The sequence below is a fragment of the Eumetopias jubatus genome, unplaced genomic scaffold, assembly GCF_037043125.1.
Source record: "Eumetopias jubatus isolate StellerSeaLion01/CBP00866 unplaced genomic scaffold, mEumJub1_p1.0 scaffold_7, whole genome shotgun sequence".
In the NCBI taxonomy this organism is placed as follows: Eukaryota; Metazoa; Chordata; class Mammalia; order Carnivora; family Otariidae; genus Eumetopias; species Eumetopias jubatus.
In genome coordinates this window covers 114,372,684-114,389,929 of record NW_028274813.1, presented here as the reverse complement: position 1 = coordinate 114,389,929, position 17,246 = coordinate 114,372,684, and the positions used below count along the sequence as shown (strand labels likewise).

General features: G+C 55.8%; 1 protein-coding gene across 1 annotated transcript; it reads right to left on the bottom strand.

The window, feature by feature from the left end:
- Nucleotides 1-8,319: 8,319 nt before the first annotated feature.
- CIMAP1C (ciliary microtubule associated protein 1C) lies at nt 8,320-11,523 on the bottom strand. Its single transcript, XM_028099963.2, has 4 exons — nt 11,403-11,523; nt 10,473-10,583; nt 9,425-9,538; nt 8,320-8,801 (listed from the first exon to the last, which is right to left on the bottom strand). The coding sequence occupies exons 1-4, from the start codon at nt 11,521-11,523 to the stop codon at nt 8,320-8,322; spliced, it is 828 nt and encodes a 275-aa protein (XP_027955764.1).
- Between the last annotated feature and the right edge of the window lie 5,723 nt (nt 11,524-17,246).

Here is a 17,246-nt window from a genome sequence, read left to right as displayed (position 1 = left end):
CCTTTAGCTTCACCTCCCCAGCTGCCCCTTTTCTTCTCTCTCTTCCTCTCTCTCCCTCCCTGTCTCTGTCTCTCTGTCTCTGTCTCTCTCCATCCACCCATTCCTCCCTCCCTCTTCTCCTCCCCCTCTTTCTGTCAAGAATGATAAGAATTAATTAAATGTGTCCTCAGCTCCTGCCTCCTCACTTTCCCCAAGGAATTAAGCAGCCCAAGCACCCCGGGCCTTGTTAGATTCCAAGAAAAACATCGCACTTGCACGCTCTGTTGCACGTATGTGTGCAAGTAAGCGTCCCTGCACACAATGGCGTCCACGTAGTGCCCGCAGGGGCATGCCGTCTGCTCTCACATGTTCCGTAGGTCTGCTCTGCTGGTTCATGAACATGTACAGGTCTGTGTACAATCCCACATGCACTCCTGAGTCTGGAGACACACGTCAGGATGCTTGTGTGAACATATGCATGAGCCTCTTGCTGTGGGTGAGTGTCTACATTCTGGATGGGCATCTGCACGCATGCGTTGTGTGTCTTTGGCACTTCAGCCCACCTCCGTGTGCACACGTCTCTATTGAAGCTGTGTGCTTGTATGACATGTCTGGGTAGTACACATCACCATGCAAGCCCGTCTGGATATGGACATCTAGGTCTCTGTGCTCTGCGTGCATGTGTGCGTGGGCACACACCTGTGCATGCCCGTCTGACGGGATGCGTGCCCTGGTGGACGACAGTGTCTATGTGCTGTGTGTGTACATAAGTGTGTGTGTGTGTGTGTGTACACAGTGTACATGCACCCTGGCCATCCTGCACACATCTCCTTCCTGTCTCCCTGGGCGCCAGCAGCCTTGTCCCCAGCAAGAGCTGTTGTGCCACGTCTCTGGGGTGACAACGGTGGCATGACAGGACAGGTGGCAGGAGCCCGAAGGTAGGAAGGTGGAGGTGGTGCAGGGGAAGGCACTTGCTAATGAGGCCACCTTCCTTGCCAGGCCCGGGAGCTGGTGCCACTAATTATTGCCTCAGTAAGCAGCTCCCCAGGGAAGGACTGCTGCCAGAGCCCCACTCTCTCCCTCCCCTGGGACCCCAGTCTCCACCTCCTCCCCAGTCCTGAAGACACGGCAGGAGCCCTGGGCACCAAGAAGAGAGGCAAACAGACAGGGGAGCCAGTACCTAGTCCCACCAGGGCACCCAGGATGACAGCCTGCCTGCCCACAAGCCTGCTGCCAGGAAGCCCACCTTTCAGCGTACTTGTCTGGGAATGCAAGTGTGCCTCTGGGGAAGAGAAGAACTGCGCACCCTGACCAGTCATTCCCTCCACAGACAACAAGCATACTTCTGAAGAATGAGCACCAGGCTGAGAGTCAAGTGGGCTGGATGATAATCCCAGTGCTGTGTGACCTTGGGCAAGTTCCTATACCTCTCTGGATCCTGGTCCTTGTCTGAAAAATAGAAGAGGACTAGAGCCACTTTTCTCAAAGAATTGGCATGTGCATCATTGGTGAGACGCAAGACTATTTTTGATAGCACATAGAAATGTGCATCTGCTATTTTCATTATGTATTTTCATGTATACATTCTCACATATGTGTGTATGTGTGTATTCAACTAGCACATCAGACCCCTGATTTCACAAACATTGCTTAAGACAAGGCTAGAACACACACATACATTTAAAAAGTGAGCCAGTTTAAAGAAGTGAGAGTAAGTGAGAATAAAGACGGGTGTCTGAGTATGACGAATGACCCGGCAGAAGCTGGCAAATGACTGCAGCCCTGGGGCAGAGGGTCTCTGAGACCCTACCATCTCTGAGAGGCAGTGGGTTCAAGGCCCCAGACCCCCTGGAACGAGAACTACACAGACTGATCCCTGGCTCCCACTTCTGTGCTCATCATCACTGCAACAGACCGTCACATGGAGCGGCAGGAGACGCTGCTGTGGGGTATGTGGGATGGTCCCTCCTGGCCACAGGCCCCCACAAGATCTAGAGGACACAGAGCGTCCACACATGTGACCTCTAGGGCGATTCGGGCCAGATCAGGCCAGGGCACAGAAATGGGCCAGATCGAAGGCGGAGGTAGCCGGGGTCCGAGCAGAGATGGCTCAGGCTGGGCCTGAGGTGTCCAGGGGGGGGCTCAGCAGCCACATCCTGTGGAGCCTGGAGAGGGGCTGTCTGCACCCCCCAGGCCAGTGACTAAGGGATTCCACCTGTTCTGCCCAGGGAAGAACAGCCAGTCCCACAGCGCCAAATGTCTCTGTCCTCCAAGAGGCCGGGTGTGAATCACAGGAATTTACAGCCCAGCCTGGAGCGGGATTTATGAGTCCGCCTCAAGCCCGGGCAGTGGGGAGTGGCTGCCTGTCGGCCCCCCATTGCCTCTGATTGATGAGGCTGTTTCCTGCCACGAAAAGCTCCCCTCTGTGGCAGGCCACAGAGGGAGGGGCTCCCAGGCCCAAGGCCCAGCCCATCGCCCCCACACCCGTCCCAGGTCTGGACCCCTCTCCTGCTCTCACGGCCCTACTGTCTCACGATCCAGCTCCACACACAGACACCCAAGGTGGACACGCACCTGAGGGGCCTGCCTCCCCAGTCAGAGCTCGACCTTTCTAGACCTGCCACTTACTCATCCCTTCCCAGTGCCCTTCAAGATAAATCCATTCCAGGGCCCAAGTCTGGACATGCCAAATTCCAGAATGGATCTCTGAGGGAATCTAGTGTGCATGCACACGCACCACACACACACACACACACACACACACACACACATTTCAGATGAGCCAGAGGTCCATAGAGGGATGGACCTTGCCCAAAGTCACACAGCAACAACAGTGGTATGGCTGAGACCTGAGCGCACAATACCCTGGACTAGTCGTTTCAGTGTGTGGTCATAGCTAAATTTTCGTGGTACCGTGGGGATAATTTTCATCTCCAAATAAGGGCTCCTCTCTAGAGAATGGGTGGACTTGGATTTGAAACCCTCCTCCACCACTATGTGTCTGAGAGTCACAACCTCTCTGTGCTTCCTTACCTGAAAAATGGGCTCAAAAGTAATCCTGACCTTATGGGGTCATTATGAGGTTCAAGTGATATGATGCAGGGGAAGTCCCAGGACAGAGCTGGGTCCCTAGCAAGTGCTCCCTAGGTGGTGAAGACAGCCCTCCATCACCCCTGATGATTTAAGGGGTCCCACTGCCTGATTTGCTAGGAGAAAAGGGAGCTGTTTAGGGCAGGTGAAGCAGAAAAAACAAGGAGAGGTTGTATACAGGGCCACAGGGTGGAAGTGAGGCCACTTCCTGCTGGAAGAAATCCTGAAGGATCCCTGGAGGAGGTGACTTCAAGCAGAGGATTCAGAGCTCCACCACTCTTGCCCTGAGGCCACTTGGGGGCTTCCTGAGCACCACAGGGCTGAGGGGAAGCACTCTGCCCTGAAAGCCAATACCAGCCCAAGCTTCTTCCCTCAGTGACCTGAGGCCAAGTCCCTTCCCTCTCTCGGCATCTGCAAACTGGGCCGGAGAAGACCAGAGGACATTCACTAGAGGCACCTGCAAGCCCGTCCCCTGCAGTACCCAAATCTTGCCACTGGGCAGCAGCAGGGAGGGAAGCTGGGGTCCTGCCTCCTTCTTGCTGCTGAGGCCACAGCTCCTGCCCGCCAGGCCCACCCCCAGGACCGGGAGTTCTTTGCCCCTCCACACCCTCGGTTCCTCCAGGGAACCAGAGCTGGGAAACCACCCACATCCAAACATTTGATCTTCGCCCCAGCCCCACAGAGCAGCCAGAGTTCTCTGCACTTTTCAGATGGGGAAACTGAGGTCCAGAGAGGGGAGGACTTGTTCTAGGCCACACACCAATCGTGGCATAGCCAAGTCTCCGACCCTCTTTCCCAGACACCAGCCCCCTGAGGAGGCTGGGTGAAGGGACAGATTGGCGCTGGAATCCTGGTACTCCCACCCCTGGCTGTGCATTACTGGGCTGGTCGCCCACACTCTCGGACTCTCAGCTTCTGTAAGTGCTGAACTGCTTTGTTGCAGGTAGATTTCACACCCCCCAAGAGCAGACACCCCTCGGTGTCCCCAGAGCCTGGCACGGGGGTGGATGTTCAAGAGGAGAATCGCCTCCTGGAGGCCCCCTCCAGCCTGCCCCCCTCCCGAGTCTAAGGGTCTCCCTGCCGGAGGGCCTCCCACCCTCCCAGGTCAACCTTTTCATTCTTCTCCACCCTTCGCAGCCCTGCCTGGTACCTACACGCCCCAGGCCTGGAGGTAGTGGTGGCTGTTCTTTTCTCCTTCCCTGCCTCTCCCTCAGTCCCTCACATCCCTCCTGCGAGCCCCGCTCTGCACTCCGTACCGTGTTTACAAGACAATGATGACAGTTTTTTATTTATCTCTTTTGTCTCCCTTCCTCCCCTGAAGGGAACCGTGCTTCCCCTCCCCCAGGAAGAAATGAAGACTCCAGAAGAGAAAAAGCGAACAAAGGACAGTGGCCCGCACCCACACCTACCCACAGGCCACGCACAAGCACACAATCCTCCTCGTCAGGGCCTTCTGGAACCGCTCTGGTGTTTGGGGGGGAATGGAAAATGTCGGTCTTTATTCCTGAGGACAAACAGGGGCGAGGGACTGGGAGAGCAAGAGGGAGAGTGAGAGAAGAGAAAGGGGAGCCAGAGGGAGGCAGAAAGAGTTAGAGGGGGAAGAGCCAGGTGGGGGGAGCTGGACACAGAGGGAGAGAAGCCAGAAGGAGCAGGACCCGGCAGACACTCTGCCTCGGGTGAGCTTGGACATGCAGCTTCTGACCCGCCCCAGGAATTCACGGGGATATGCTCTCCAACCAGCACCCCAACAGCACCCCAGCCAAGGACCAGGAACAGGGCTGTCAGGTGGCAGAAGTGCCTATGCCAGGCCTCCTGTCCTTGGGTGGCCCCCGGAGTCCGGGAGAGGGATCTGGCTTGTCCTCATGGACAAGGGCTCATAACCAAATGCACCCCATCCAGAGGCACAATGACCTGGCCCAGATTGGATGGTTGACCTCCAGCTCGTGTCCCAGCTCCTTCTTGAGCACGGAGACTGTCCCAACCTCCCCTCCGCAGCCCACCCCACCCCCTCTTGCACCTGTGCATGGGGCTGCAGAGAGGAGGGGGGTGTTCTCATTATTTACTTCTCCAGGGCAGTGGGAGGCATGAGGGAGCCTGAGCGGCTGTAGGGATAAAGAGGCACCTGGAGAGGGGGTGTGGCAGGAAAAGGCGGCCCTAGTGTGTGCTGTGGGTCTGTGTGCATGTGTCGTGCATGTGTGTGTGTGTGTGTGTCTGTCTGTCTGTCTGTCTTTCCATGTGAGTGCAATATGAAGCCGTGTTTGAGTGGGTCTGGTATCAGGGGTATACGTGTGAAGAGTAAGGTGTGGTGTCTGCGTGTGCGTGGGTGTGCATGCACGTGTGAGCACGTACTGCAGGGAGTGTGAGTCCGTCTCCGTATATACGTGGATGAGGGACGTGGGTTTCTGCACGAGTCCTACCTGTGTGCCCATTTATGATGGGTCAGTGTGTCTCTCAGGCAGGGCCCCTGTTGCTCCTGGCCCAGGGCCACCCACCATCCTCCCAGCTCCTGGGAGTCAGAGAGACAATTGGCACTCAGGGTCTGTCCAGCAACAACAGAGTAACAGAGAACGAGACCCCCAGCCAGTGTCCGGGAGAGTCATGGGACTGTAGTTTTACCACCACACCCTGGTAGGGGTGACCCATGGAGGCCAGGCTTCTCCCTGCCCCCGGAGAGAAGGGAGAGAGCTCTGGCGGGCACCCTGCCATTCACTGGACCCTCAGCAACCCTCCGATGTCTGCTCATGACTGGAGAGAGCTGCTTCTCATCCTCCCATGAGCCACTCTCTGAACACCTAGAGGTACGGCTGGGCCTTCACCGTCTTTTGGTGCTCCCAGGTGCAGCCAGAGCCTGGCATAGGGCAGGAGCTCAGCAAAAGTCTACTGAATGAATGAACGAGCATGTCTGTGTGAGTCATAGGCCAGGCTCCAGGGCCCAAGTACTTGAGGGCACAGGTTTAAGTCCTCCGAGAATTCAGACCAGGGCTTCCCGCCAGGTCAAGGGTGCCCCGGCCCCGCTCCGAGTCAGAAGGGGTGGGGTCAGCACTCAGCCATGTCTGGGAGGCCGTGCCCACCACCCTTCTGCAGGTCACCTACCCAGTCACCACCACAGAGGAGGCAAGGCCAAGAGAGGGGGACTGCTTTGTCAAAAGGTCAATCCCAAGCTAAATGACCCTGTCATTCTGTGGGCTGAGCCACAAGGGAAGTCCCACTCATCTTTCCCAGAGGCCACATCCCCTCTTGGCGGGGTCATCTCTCTTCCAAACATCTTCATCCCCCAAAGACTCATTCTGAGTCCTCCAGCCTCCTCTCCTTCCCTTGGGATCACAAACCAAGGGTTAGTTCTAGCTTTGGGGCTAATACCCAGCCCCTACCCATATCTGGTGGCAGCTGGAGCCTGTCAAGCTGAGGGTCTGTCCCAGACTGAGCCCTGACTCTAGTCACAGACTGACCCCAACCTAGCTTCACACTGAGCGGGTCACACACTGAGCCTAGATCTTTATTTAGAGACAGGCCATTCATTATTTCCCTGGCTCTGGGCCTTAGTTTCCTCATTTTTCCAATGCAGGGCCTTGGAATGGGATAGGCACTAAATCCGAAAAACCCGATTCAGACGTCGGCCTATAGCTTCCCTGACCCGGCGACACAGGACAGCAGTAGGTGCTGCTACCCGCCAGCCCCCACCCCCACCCAGTACTTCTGGCCAAGCATGCCTAATTTTTGCAGCCGCCGTGATAAATGGCATTGTCGGCAAAATGACATCTTTCTAATCTGCTGCAAGACAGATGGGTCCCCAGGCTCACTGGCTCTCTCTCGAGCCTGCCCAGACCGGCCTCGCTGAGGAGTGGGGAGGACAGGACAGACATAACACCCCAGGCCTGGGGGCTAGCGCGGTGGGGGAGGGGGCAGGGGATTTCGGGGCCCAGAGTCAGGTATGATCCCAGTGGGCTTTCCTACAAGCCCCTTTTAAAAATACTCAGTGTTGTGACTGCCGTTTTAATATTCCAAAGATATTCTCTGATTCTTTCTATCTGAAGTTAGGTCTTCAGTTCAACTTTCATTTTCAATTAAAACCTGAATATTGCTCCAACTCGGCCCCAGCCTCCTCGGAGACCCGCAGGAGAGCGGGCACCTATCTCTCTCCCAAAGTGGCAACGCTGGAAGGGGTGGGGTGGGGCAGGTGGGCCAGGCCTGGACTGGTGAGTAAGGCAACACTGCCCCCTCCTGGCTAGTGGGGGGCTCCTCCTCTCCTCCCCTAACCCGCACTGCAGGGCCAGGGTGAGGCTGGTGAGTCGGGGGACGGACAAGCAGCTCTCCAAAGACAACATGCGGCAAGCAGTCCCTTCTCTCAGCAGTCTGCTTGGTCTCCTTTGCCTCCTCCTAGGCTGACTGCGGCCTCCAGGCTCTGCCCCTCCTGTCCAACCTTCTCTCACTGCCCAAAGAATCCTGAAAATCACGCATCTTAACTAGCCCTATCATGCTGAGGACAAAACCTGAGTGCCCTCCAGTGGCCCACGACCTGGTCCTCTTATTGGCCAACCTGCTGCAGCCCAGGCTCCTGCCCTCAGAGCTTGCCCCAGGGTCCTGACCTGCGCACTTCGGTCCCATGTGCCTGTCTTTGCTCTCATCTTTACAGACGCCAAGAGTACCCCCCCCCCCGCCGCTACACACCATCTCCACTTGTCCTCTCGTGTCCTTCTGCCAGGAAAAACCCCCTCGACCCCGGTCCCTGACCAGACGACCCCTCCGTCCTCTGCCCTGCTCCTCGAGCACGCTGACCCCTCAGGCACCAGAGTCACACCGTTGTGGAGCTGGAGGGAACGTGGACATGCTCCAGGCCTACGCTTCCCCCCTCACTGTCCCAAGGGCAGCCTTGAGGGGCCCAGAAGACAGAAGCTGCACAAGGCCACGTTACACGTTAGTGGCAGAGTTCAGACTAGAACGTAGCTGGCCAGAGTCTCTGCCCAGGGCTCCTGGCTGCCTCCCCTGATGAGCCAGGACAGACCTTCTTCCAAACAGGGACCCCTACAATGCCTCCCAGGATCCCAGCCCCTCACCCAGGGCAGGCCCCAGAGGAAGCAACCGTGTTTGCAAAACAAAAAACTAAATAAGTGAAAATATTTATCTAACGCCTTCTGTGCGCTAGACACACCAGGCACCAGCTCTACTACTTGAAACCTTGGTAAATTGCTCAGTTCAGTATAGAAAAATAACTTCTGTGGGGAGGGGTGGGTGAGCGCCCCAGGAGGGGCCTTAGTCGTGAATGTCGATGACCAGCGGGCACAGGTGGGGTGAGTGCTTGATGCCCATGGTGAAAGCAGGTGTGCGGGGCTTGTGCACCGTGACCTGCTGGACGTCGTGTGAGCCTGGGCCAGGCCGAGGTGTGTGGTCCATCGGGTAGGCGAATCGCTTGGCCATGTTGTAGACGGGGCTGCGGTTCTGGTAAACGGAGGGCTCAGGCCGGGCATGCACAGCCGGCCCAGGGCCTCCTGCCACGTTCTCCTTGTAGAACCAGTTCTTGTGCCCCGAGGCGAAACTATAGCAAGGAGCTGCTCGGCTGACGGGGTTGCTGGGCCCCAGAAAGAGTGGCAGCTGGTACTGGTTGGGGGCTGGATTGGGGTCCATCACTCTGTATGGGCACTGGTAGCCAAAAACATACTGGGGAGCCCTGCGTTCCCCAGGTGGGTGGGTCTTCTCCAAGTAGTAATGGCAGGGGGCTGGGTTGGGCCTCAGGCCTGAAAGTGGATAAATGGAGGGGAAAGGTGTCAGGGTGGGAGCCAGGCCACGTCTCCTGGTGTCCAACTGATGGGTCCAGGTCAAGAGGTAAGAAGGTCTTGGTTAGCCTGATTGATGTTACTATAACCACTTTATCGTCAGGCAGGGACATCACCACCCCTGCACAGGTCTATGGGCAGGGGGGGGGACTTAGGTCACAGTGACATCAGGATTGACACTGCTATCATAAGATAAAAATCACAAGTATCATCAGAACGTCACCCTTGGGATGTCGGCATCCTGATATCATCCCCGTGACAGCACCCAGAAAACATCCTGAAATCACTACAGTCTGTGAGCTCATTAGCATGGCAATATCCCTGATGCACCATGAGCCCCCATGACATTTTTATCATACCCTTGCCTGCTGCCACACATGCATAACATTGGCTTCAAGACCTCAGTATTGTGACACCGACATGGTGACATCAATGTCTTGATATAAGCTTGCAGGGAGATGCCAGGATCCAAAGACACAGCTGGCAAAGGGGAGTCATGACCCTTTGTCCCTGCTCAGGTCCTAAGGGTGGACCCCCGCTCCCCATCCTCCCAACCCCCACACCCCTCTCCCGTCCCATCTTACGCAGGTTAGAGATGCGTTCCTCCATGGGAACCTGCGGGCAGCTGGACATTCCAAACCGGGTTATTTTGGGATCCAAGAAATAGCAAGGCCCAGGGCTGCAAATGTCCATGACCCCTGCAGGCAGCCACAGAGAGGCCCAGTCAGCCCCAGAGGACGCCCTAGGGTGAGCCTGGCCTGCCTCCGGGTGAAGATCCCCTCTGCCCAGTAGAGAAATGAGGGCTCGCTTCCGATTCCTTGGGCTCTTAGTTGTTTCCCGACACTTGATTTCCTCGTCTGCAAAATGGGGCTTTTAATGCATGACCTACCAGTCTCGAGAACTTGCTCAGAGAAGCACATAAAATAACAGCTGTGTAGCAGCTCGGTCAGCTCCCATCGGGGATTGGTGCCAAGGGGTAATAATAGGTACAGTGGCTATTGTTAGTACTAAGAAGGGGCCCAGCCCTGGACAGACGGTTCCCCTGCTGAGAAGGCCATGTCACGCCAGGGAGGGACCCAGCAGGCCTCTCAATCTCAGAGCCCCAGAGACACGGCTTGACACCCCTGCCCACCCTCTCCTCTTGCTGGCCTTGACCAGCAGCTAGAGTTCTTCTGCGGCTTTCTGCTCTTGCCCTTCCAGGGGGTTCTAAGCCAACTGCAAAGCTTGGAGGGCCACCATTCCCACCAGAGTCCCCTCTCCCCAGCTATTTCTGCCCAACTTCTGTGACAAGTTTACACACAGCAGCCAGAGCTGAGGGGCCCTGGCCCAAGACGAGACAGAGGAGACTCTCCCTTGCCTGTTGGACAGCGCCAGCCGCCCTTCAGAGCTCCCGCAAGGAGGTCCAGCTGGGAGCTCCCCACAGAGCGGCCTTTGGAGGTGTGGGTCACCTGGGCATCCCTGCTGGCTTCCTTCAGGACCCAGTGAGCCACCTGGGTGTCCTCTGCAGGGCAAGCCTGGGTTCCCAGGGTCCCGTGGCTACAGGTAATGGCTCCCTACCTCTCACTGCCGCCCCAAACATCCAACAATAGTAACCCTGAGCCCGAGGGGATGACGGGCGTGGCGAGCACTCACGCTTCTCCGAGTGTCCGGTGTGCAGAGTATAGGCTGGCTCCTGGAACATGGAGATGTCATGGTGGAAGTAGCCAGTGCAAGATGGCAGGAGGTACTTGGCTGGGCCCGGACCTGCAAGGATGGACAGGGCAGCCCTCAGCCTCAGCGCATGGGATCAGAGGCAGGGGAAGCCCCGAACACAGTGTGCCATGAGAACACTGGGGTCTTTCCTTCTGCTGACGTCACACCGCCGCAAATCCCACCATGGAGCTTCTTTTGGGGGAAAGACAATGTTCCCAGATAAAATGCAATCCATCTTAGACAGGCAACGGGTAATACGAAAGATAATAGTTACAATTAACCAAGAACTTATTCTGCGCCAAGCACTACACTATGTATTAACATGGATTATTTCAGCTAAGCCTCCCAACAACTCCATAAAATTGATACTATTGTGTTTCCCATCTTACAGATGAGAAAAATAAGACTTAGAAATATCAGTTTGCTCAAAGTCACACAAGTCTTGTAATGTGAAAATTCTGAGACAATCAGCCAAGAGACCGCAAACATAAAATCACATACTAAACCACCTCCCACATAGACCAACAATCAGTCATTAACAATGTAGTAAGAATTAGTTTGTCTGCTTTCAGTGAAGGGTAAGATTCGAGGGAAGTGAGGAAAACTAAGGGTGGGCTAAAACCTCCTTTGAATCCCTAGCTTTTTTCCAAAACTGGAAAATCATACACCATGCTCCCTTCCACTCCTACCCCCATGAAAAGTCCCAGCAGCTAATACTGCCTCTGGGGTTCAGCTTGAAGGTGCAGATCTTCTGAGGGCTTGGAGGAGAATCCTCAGGAGCTTTGCGGGAGGCAGGGCTGGAAGGCTGGGGCACCTTCTGCAGCCCTGTAGAGAGAGGAATCCAAGCTCAGGACAGGGGTCTGATCTCACCTTTGATCATTGCCATGATCACAGGGGTCTGCTTTACCTCCTGCCATGAGGGCACCTGAACTTTCTCCTCTGGGCCCTGCCCATTGAACACAGAGTTCCTGGCCCCCTTGGGCAGTTTCATGGCTGGGGCCCAGGAGGGGGCAATAGCTACTGAGAGATCCAAGTGGTGGGCAAGGGGCTAGGCCTGTGTGGAGCCTGTTCCAGATGCCCCTGCTCAAACCCCTGTGTCCACTCTCTCCCCAACTCGAGAAGCTGCTTGGGGGTTGGGAAGGAAGTCAATCCTCTGGCTTGAGCAGCTGAGGCCGCCTGGGGTGCAGCCAGCCACAGGACCTAGCAGGCTAGAGCTAGGGATGACATCACCGCAGAACTTGGGCTGTGAAACCCAGAGTGTTTATTTCCCCCAGTTACCATGGCAGCTCAGCTATAGAACCCTGAAAACTAGGCCCCACCACCCCCTACTCCCAACCAGGCTACAATGGCCTGAGGGTGCCCAGAACCCCGAGTCAGGGAGGGAAAAGGGAGAGGGGGTGTGACAGAGCCGGCTCTTCTCTACTGGTGGGTGCCCTGAAGTCAGAGAAAGGAAAGGAATGTGTGGGTGGATCCTGGGGGAAAGGTTCCCACAGCCTGGAAAGTCCCCTGGGGTGGCCCTCTATTCCCTGCCCCTCCCATCTATGCCCCCAGGTTCTGGACACGCCCTCCCTTCTGTCTGTTTCCCCTTGGAAAATGATCAAACCGATTATTTCACACTAAGGTGTAACTGTAACTGATAGCTTCCCGGGCTCCTATCCCAGGGCACAGTGTCTTTAGAGATCCATGTTTAGCTCAAGGAATGCTTGCTTGCCTGCTGCTGGCATTTCAGGCAGGGAATGGGGAGCAAATAAGGAGGATGGAGGGGTGGCACTGAAGCCTTAAGAAGCAAGGCACTTCCTGTGCCTTGGTCCAGAGTACCCCCTGGGGTAGGGGCAGTATGAGAGGGAACATTGAGGGGTAGAGAAGACACCCAACTGCCAAATGATTGATTGATGAGCCCCAGGGTGGAGGAAATGCTGGGGACGCCTTCACCCTCTAAAACCCAGGAGGTTTTGGGGCGCTAGGGCCTGCCTGCACCCACCAGTTCATAGCTCAGACTGGGGATTTGATCCGAACCAGCTAAGAGGGGTTTCTGTCTTGGGAACAGATGACTCCTGGCTTTAGAGAAGGTGTCTCTCACGGTCCTGGTACATAAATAAAGAAACTGAGTCCCCCAAAGGAGCAAGGACTTACCCAAAGTCTCCCATTATATCAGGAGCAGAGACAGAACCGGGACACAAACCCAGGGCTCTCTTTGGCTCACAGCCTCTGATCTAATGGAAACCAAACCCCGCTCTGAGCTCATTCCAGCCAGCAGGCACGATGAGGACTCAAGAGCAGACAGGCCAGATGTGCTGGGCGCTCCAGAAGCCCTTGCAGGACTGAATGGCTCAGAACAGAGGGCAGGGTCCCACCCAGTGGCCGCAGACACTCCCCTTTGTCCCTCACATCACCCAGGGGGCCGCCAAGCCTCTGATTCCTCTGATTTCTGGAGGGAGAGGGCTGGGCAAGGCTAGGATTGGCCCGGCCTCAACTGGCCTTGGGCCACGGGCAGTGCCGCCTCCTCACCCCCATCCTAGTCAGCTTTTCCTGGAGGAAGCTGCGGGCCTGCTGGGCTCAAGCCCTGATGGTTCCCTCATGCTGACAGGGGCCAGATGTGGGGCTGAGACCTCCACCTTCTTGATCTGGGGCGGCAGGTAGGGTGGAGTTTCCAAGTATTTCAGACCCAGGGAGCCTGCCTACAATATGCCCCGCCCCCGGCCCCCTGGACTGCTCCCGTCTGTCGCCTGTGTGCCTGGCTCTCTGCAGCTGAGCCACCCTACACCCCAGCCCATCACAAGCCACCCTACTTCTGCTCCAAATGCTCCCTTCTTTCCAGCTTTAACAGAAACCTAGCTCACCCCTGGAGACAGCCTTGGTCCTCTCCAAAGCTGCTTGTTCTGTCTCTCACACTCCTGCCCCTCAGAGTCCAAGGTGGAGTGGATCCCTGGTCTCCTTGGTACTCACCCGGGGGCAGTGTCCCCTCCCTTTAAAAAGTACCACCCCTCAAGGGCTTCAGCGTCTAGGGTGCCCCCCTCATCTGCTCAGGGTGGCCATCTGTCCTGACTCGTAAACCTGGCGGCCCTGGCTCATTACCTTCTTCCCCACCCGCCTCGCCCCTGCCATCACCCGGGGGACTGAGGCTTTCCCGGGGACCACCCGTCCCTTAGCCTCCCATTTCCCAGAACTCCTCCTCTCCAAGGACGTCCCCTCCACTCCCTCACAGCCCCCTCCCCCCAGCATATCCTGAGCTGCTCACCGCGGCCCATGGCACTGACTGTACGCCTCCCTTTGGAACACCACCGCGGCCGACATCCTGTCACTCTGCTAGTCTGGATGCACAAATCGCCTGCTAACGCCGAGACCCCATCACTCCCTGCGCTCCTTCTCTCTCTCCCTCGGTCCCCTCCTGCCTTCCCTGCCCTCCTTGTCCGGCTGCTGAGTCCCCAGGTCTGCCTTGTCTGCCTGCACAAGGCAGCGAAAAGTTGTTGGGATTAGTATCACGGCCTCCGAACCCCAGACTTGTCACCATGCTGCCAACTGTCCACGTCCACGCTGGTCAGCTTGCTCTCGCCCTCTCCCCAGAGGTCGTTTCCAACGTGGCTCATTCCCGTCTGCGTGCCCAGCTGTCCTGTCAGCCCCCTGCATCCCCTCCTTCCCAACAGTGGAAACAGGCCAGCAGACGGGACTCTGATCCAAACCCACCCCACCACGCCATCGGGACCCCCGGCTCCCACCGCCTCCTGCGGCCCAGGAGGACCCACCAACACTTTCTTCCATTCCCTCTGCCTAATCAAAGATGGTTGACCTTTCACGTGGTCCCCTCCCATCACACTCTCCGTACCCTACGTCCCTTCCACGTATTAGAAACCATCTACTTGACTCCCCCAACACACACACACACACACGCACACACGCACACACACACGTCTCCTCCAGGGCCTGTATCTCTCTGCCCCATCCAAACCTTCCCTGAGAAGCGTTTTCCCTGTTGTCTCTATTCTCTGCAGGCTGGCTTCAGGCCATCGCTCCCCCTAGATGACAACCTGCCTGGGGAAGCTGCACCCCTGCTGGACTGGCCTCCCACCTGCCCCGGACCCAATAACCGACCACTCCATCCCTTAGGCGCCTCTTCCCAGCTCCGAGCTGTTTTGATCTTGTTCCTATGTCCCCACTGCCCCTTCACAAGCTTTCCTCCTGGCTCTTCCTCCTCAACCTGACCTTTCAATGTTGGCTTAAGTTTATTCATTGCGAAGGGGAAAACAGTAACTTTACAGGGAGGATGCTGGCAGGCATCACCTCAACCAAGTGGTGTCAATTAACATCACCAACAGTGGGCCAGAGAAACGTGGTATACCTCCAAGAGGGTGCACTGAGAGAGCACAGCATCACTTCTGGGCTGTTCCGGCCACAGATGCATGACCCGAACCCAATTATGAAGAAACCACATAAACTCAAATCAAGATTCACTTTACCAAAAACTGGTCTGTATTTGCTGAAAAGGGCAATGTCATGAAAGACAAAGAAACACTGAAGGAAAGAACTTTCCCAGATCAATAGAGACTCGAGGGAGGACAACTCAACGCAATACAGCAGCTGGGATTCTCCTTTGCTATCAAGGACATTACTGGGGAAATTGGCAAAATGGAACGAAGGTCTGTAGCTGGTTAAAAATAGGGTAGCAATGTTAACTTCCTGATTTTGATCATCGCTGTCTGGTTATGAAAGAGAAGGTCCTTGTTCTTAGGAAAGAGCTACCAGATGGGGCGCCTGGGTGGCTCAGTCGGTTCAGCCTCTGCCTTTCCGCTTGGGTCATGATCTCAGGGTCCTGGGATCGAGCCCCACATAGGGTTCCCTGCTTAGCAGAGAGCTTGCTCCTCTCTCCCGCTTGTGCTCTCTCTCGCTGTCTCTCTCAAATAAATAAATAAAATCTTAAAGAAAGAAAGAAAGCGTCACTGGAGTGTATAAGGATGAAGGAGAGCCATGTCTGCAGCTCACTCTGGATTAGCTCAGGAAAAAATATGTATATACATAGAAAAGAATTTAAGATCTGGTAAAATATTAACATTTGGGAAATCTAGGTGAAGAGTATGTGGGAAACATTGGTAATGGCCTCACTGCTTTTCTGTAAGTCTGAAATTATGTCAAAACAAAAAGTTGAAAGAAAAACCGTTAGCGTCTCAGGGTTCAGTCCTGGGCCTTCCTGTCATTTTACCCCACGCCTCCTCTTGCCCCGGCGGCCCGCCCTCTCTTTGCTTCAGTCCCACCGTCTGTACTGCCACGGTTCCCAAACAGACGTGCCTCTAGCCAGGGCCTGCCCAGGGGCTTTCAGCCCACATACCCGACGGCCTACACAGTGTCACTGGATTTCTCACAAACACCTCAGAATTAACATACCCAAAGCTTCTCTCCTGAGATGTCGCGTGCCCCCCATTTATCTCAAAGAACGACGCCACCAGCCATCCACGTGCCCAGACTGGAAAACCGGGCTTGTCACGGACATCTCCCTTGTCCTCCCATCTCCATATCCAACAGGCACTGCAGCACTGTGGGGAGCCTTTGAGCTCCCCCAGGCAGGCCCCTGCCATTGAGTCTTGTGTCCCCAGCGCTAAGTATTTGTTGAGGGGCACCTGGGTGGCTCAGTCAGTGAAGTGTCCAACTCTTGATTTCAGTTCAGGTCACGATCTCAGGGTCCTGGAATTGAGCCCTGCATCGGGCTCTGCACTCAGAGGGGCATCTGCTTGTCTCTCTCTCCCTCTGCCCCTCCACCCATTTGCTCTCTCTCACTCTCTCTCTAAAATAAATAAATAAATCTTAAAAAAAAAAAAGAAAGATTTGTTGAATGAATAAATGAGTTGATCCATTGATTGATCAAGGAAAGGTCCCTCCTTGTGGGAGCGGAGTCCTGCTTTCAGAGTCCCAGCCAGGCTCTCTGGACTATCACTTACACCTGCACAGATTTGCATCAGTTATCTGCTGCTGCATAACAAATTATCCCCCAAACCTAAGAGCTTAACATAGCAATAAACCTCTACTATCGCACATAGTTTCTATGGGTCGAGAGTTCACAAGCGGCTCAGCGAGACAGTGCGGTCTCCCAGTCTCTCAAGAGACAGTAGTCGAGAGGTCAGCGAGGGCTGAGGTCATCTGAAGCTTTGACGGGTGCTGGCAGACCCACTTCCAAGATGAGCGGTGAACTGGGGCTGGCTGTGGGCAGGAGGCCTCGGTTCCTCCGCTATAGGGCCTCCAGGGGCCGCTCAGGCATGATGGCCAGCTTGCCCCGGAGCAAGCAGTCAGAAGCTGCCATAGCTTTTAAAGATTTTATTTATTTACTTGTCAGAGAGAGAGAGAGAGAGGGAGAGGGAGAGAGCACAAGTAGGGGAGTGGCTGGCAGAGGGAGAAGCAGGCTTCCCGCTGAGCAGGGAGCCCGACGCGGGGCTCGATCCCAGGACCCCGGGATCATGACCTGAGCCGAAGGCAGATGCTGAACCGACTGAGCCACCCAGGCGCCCCAGAAGCTGCCATATCTTTTATGACCTCGCCTTGGAGGTCCCACTCAGTCACTGCTGCAGTTCTTAGTGGCCTCACAGCTCAGCCCTGTTCCGTGTGGGAGGTGGCTAAAGGAGGGTTGAATGCCAGAAGGTGGGGACCGTGGAGGGTCATCTTGGAGGCTGGCTACCACAGGTTTTTCACTACAGCAGAACAACAAGCCAATGGGGCCCAAAGAGGCTGAAC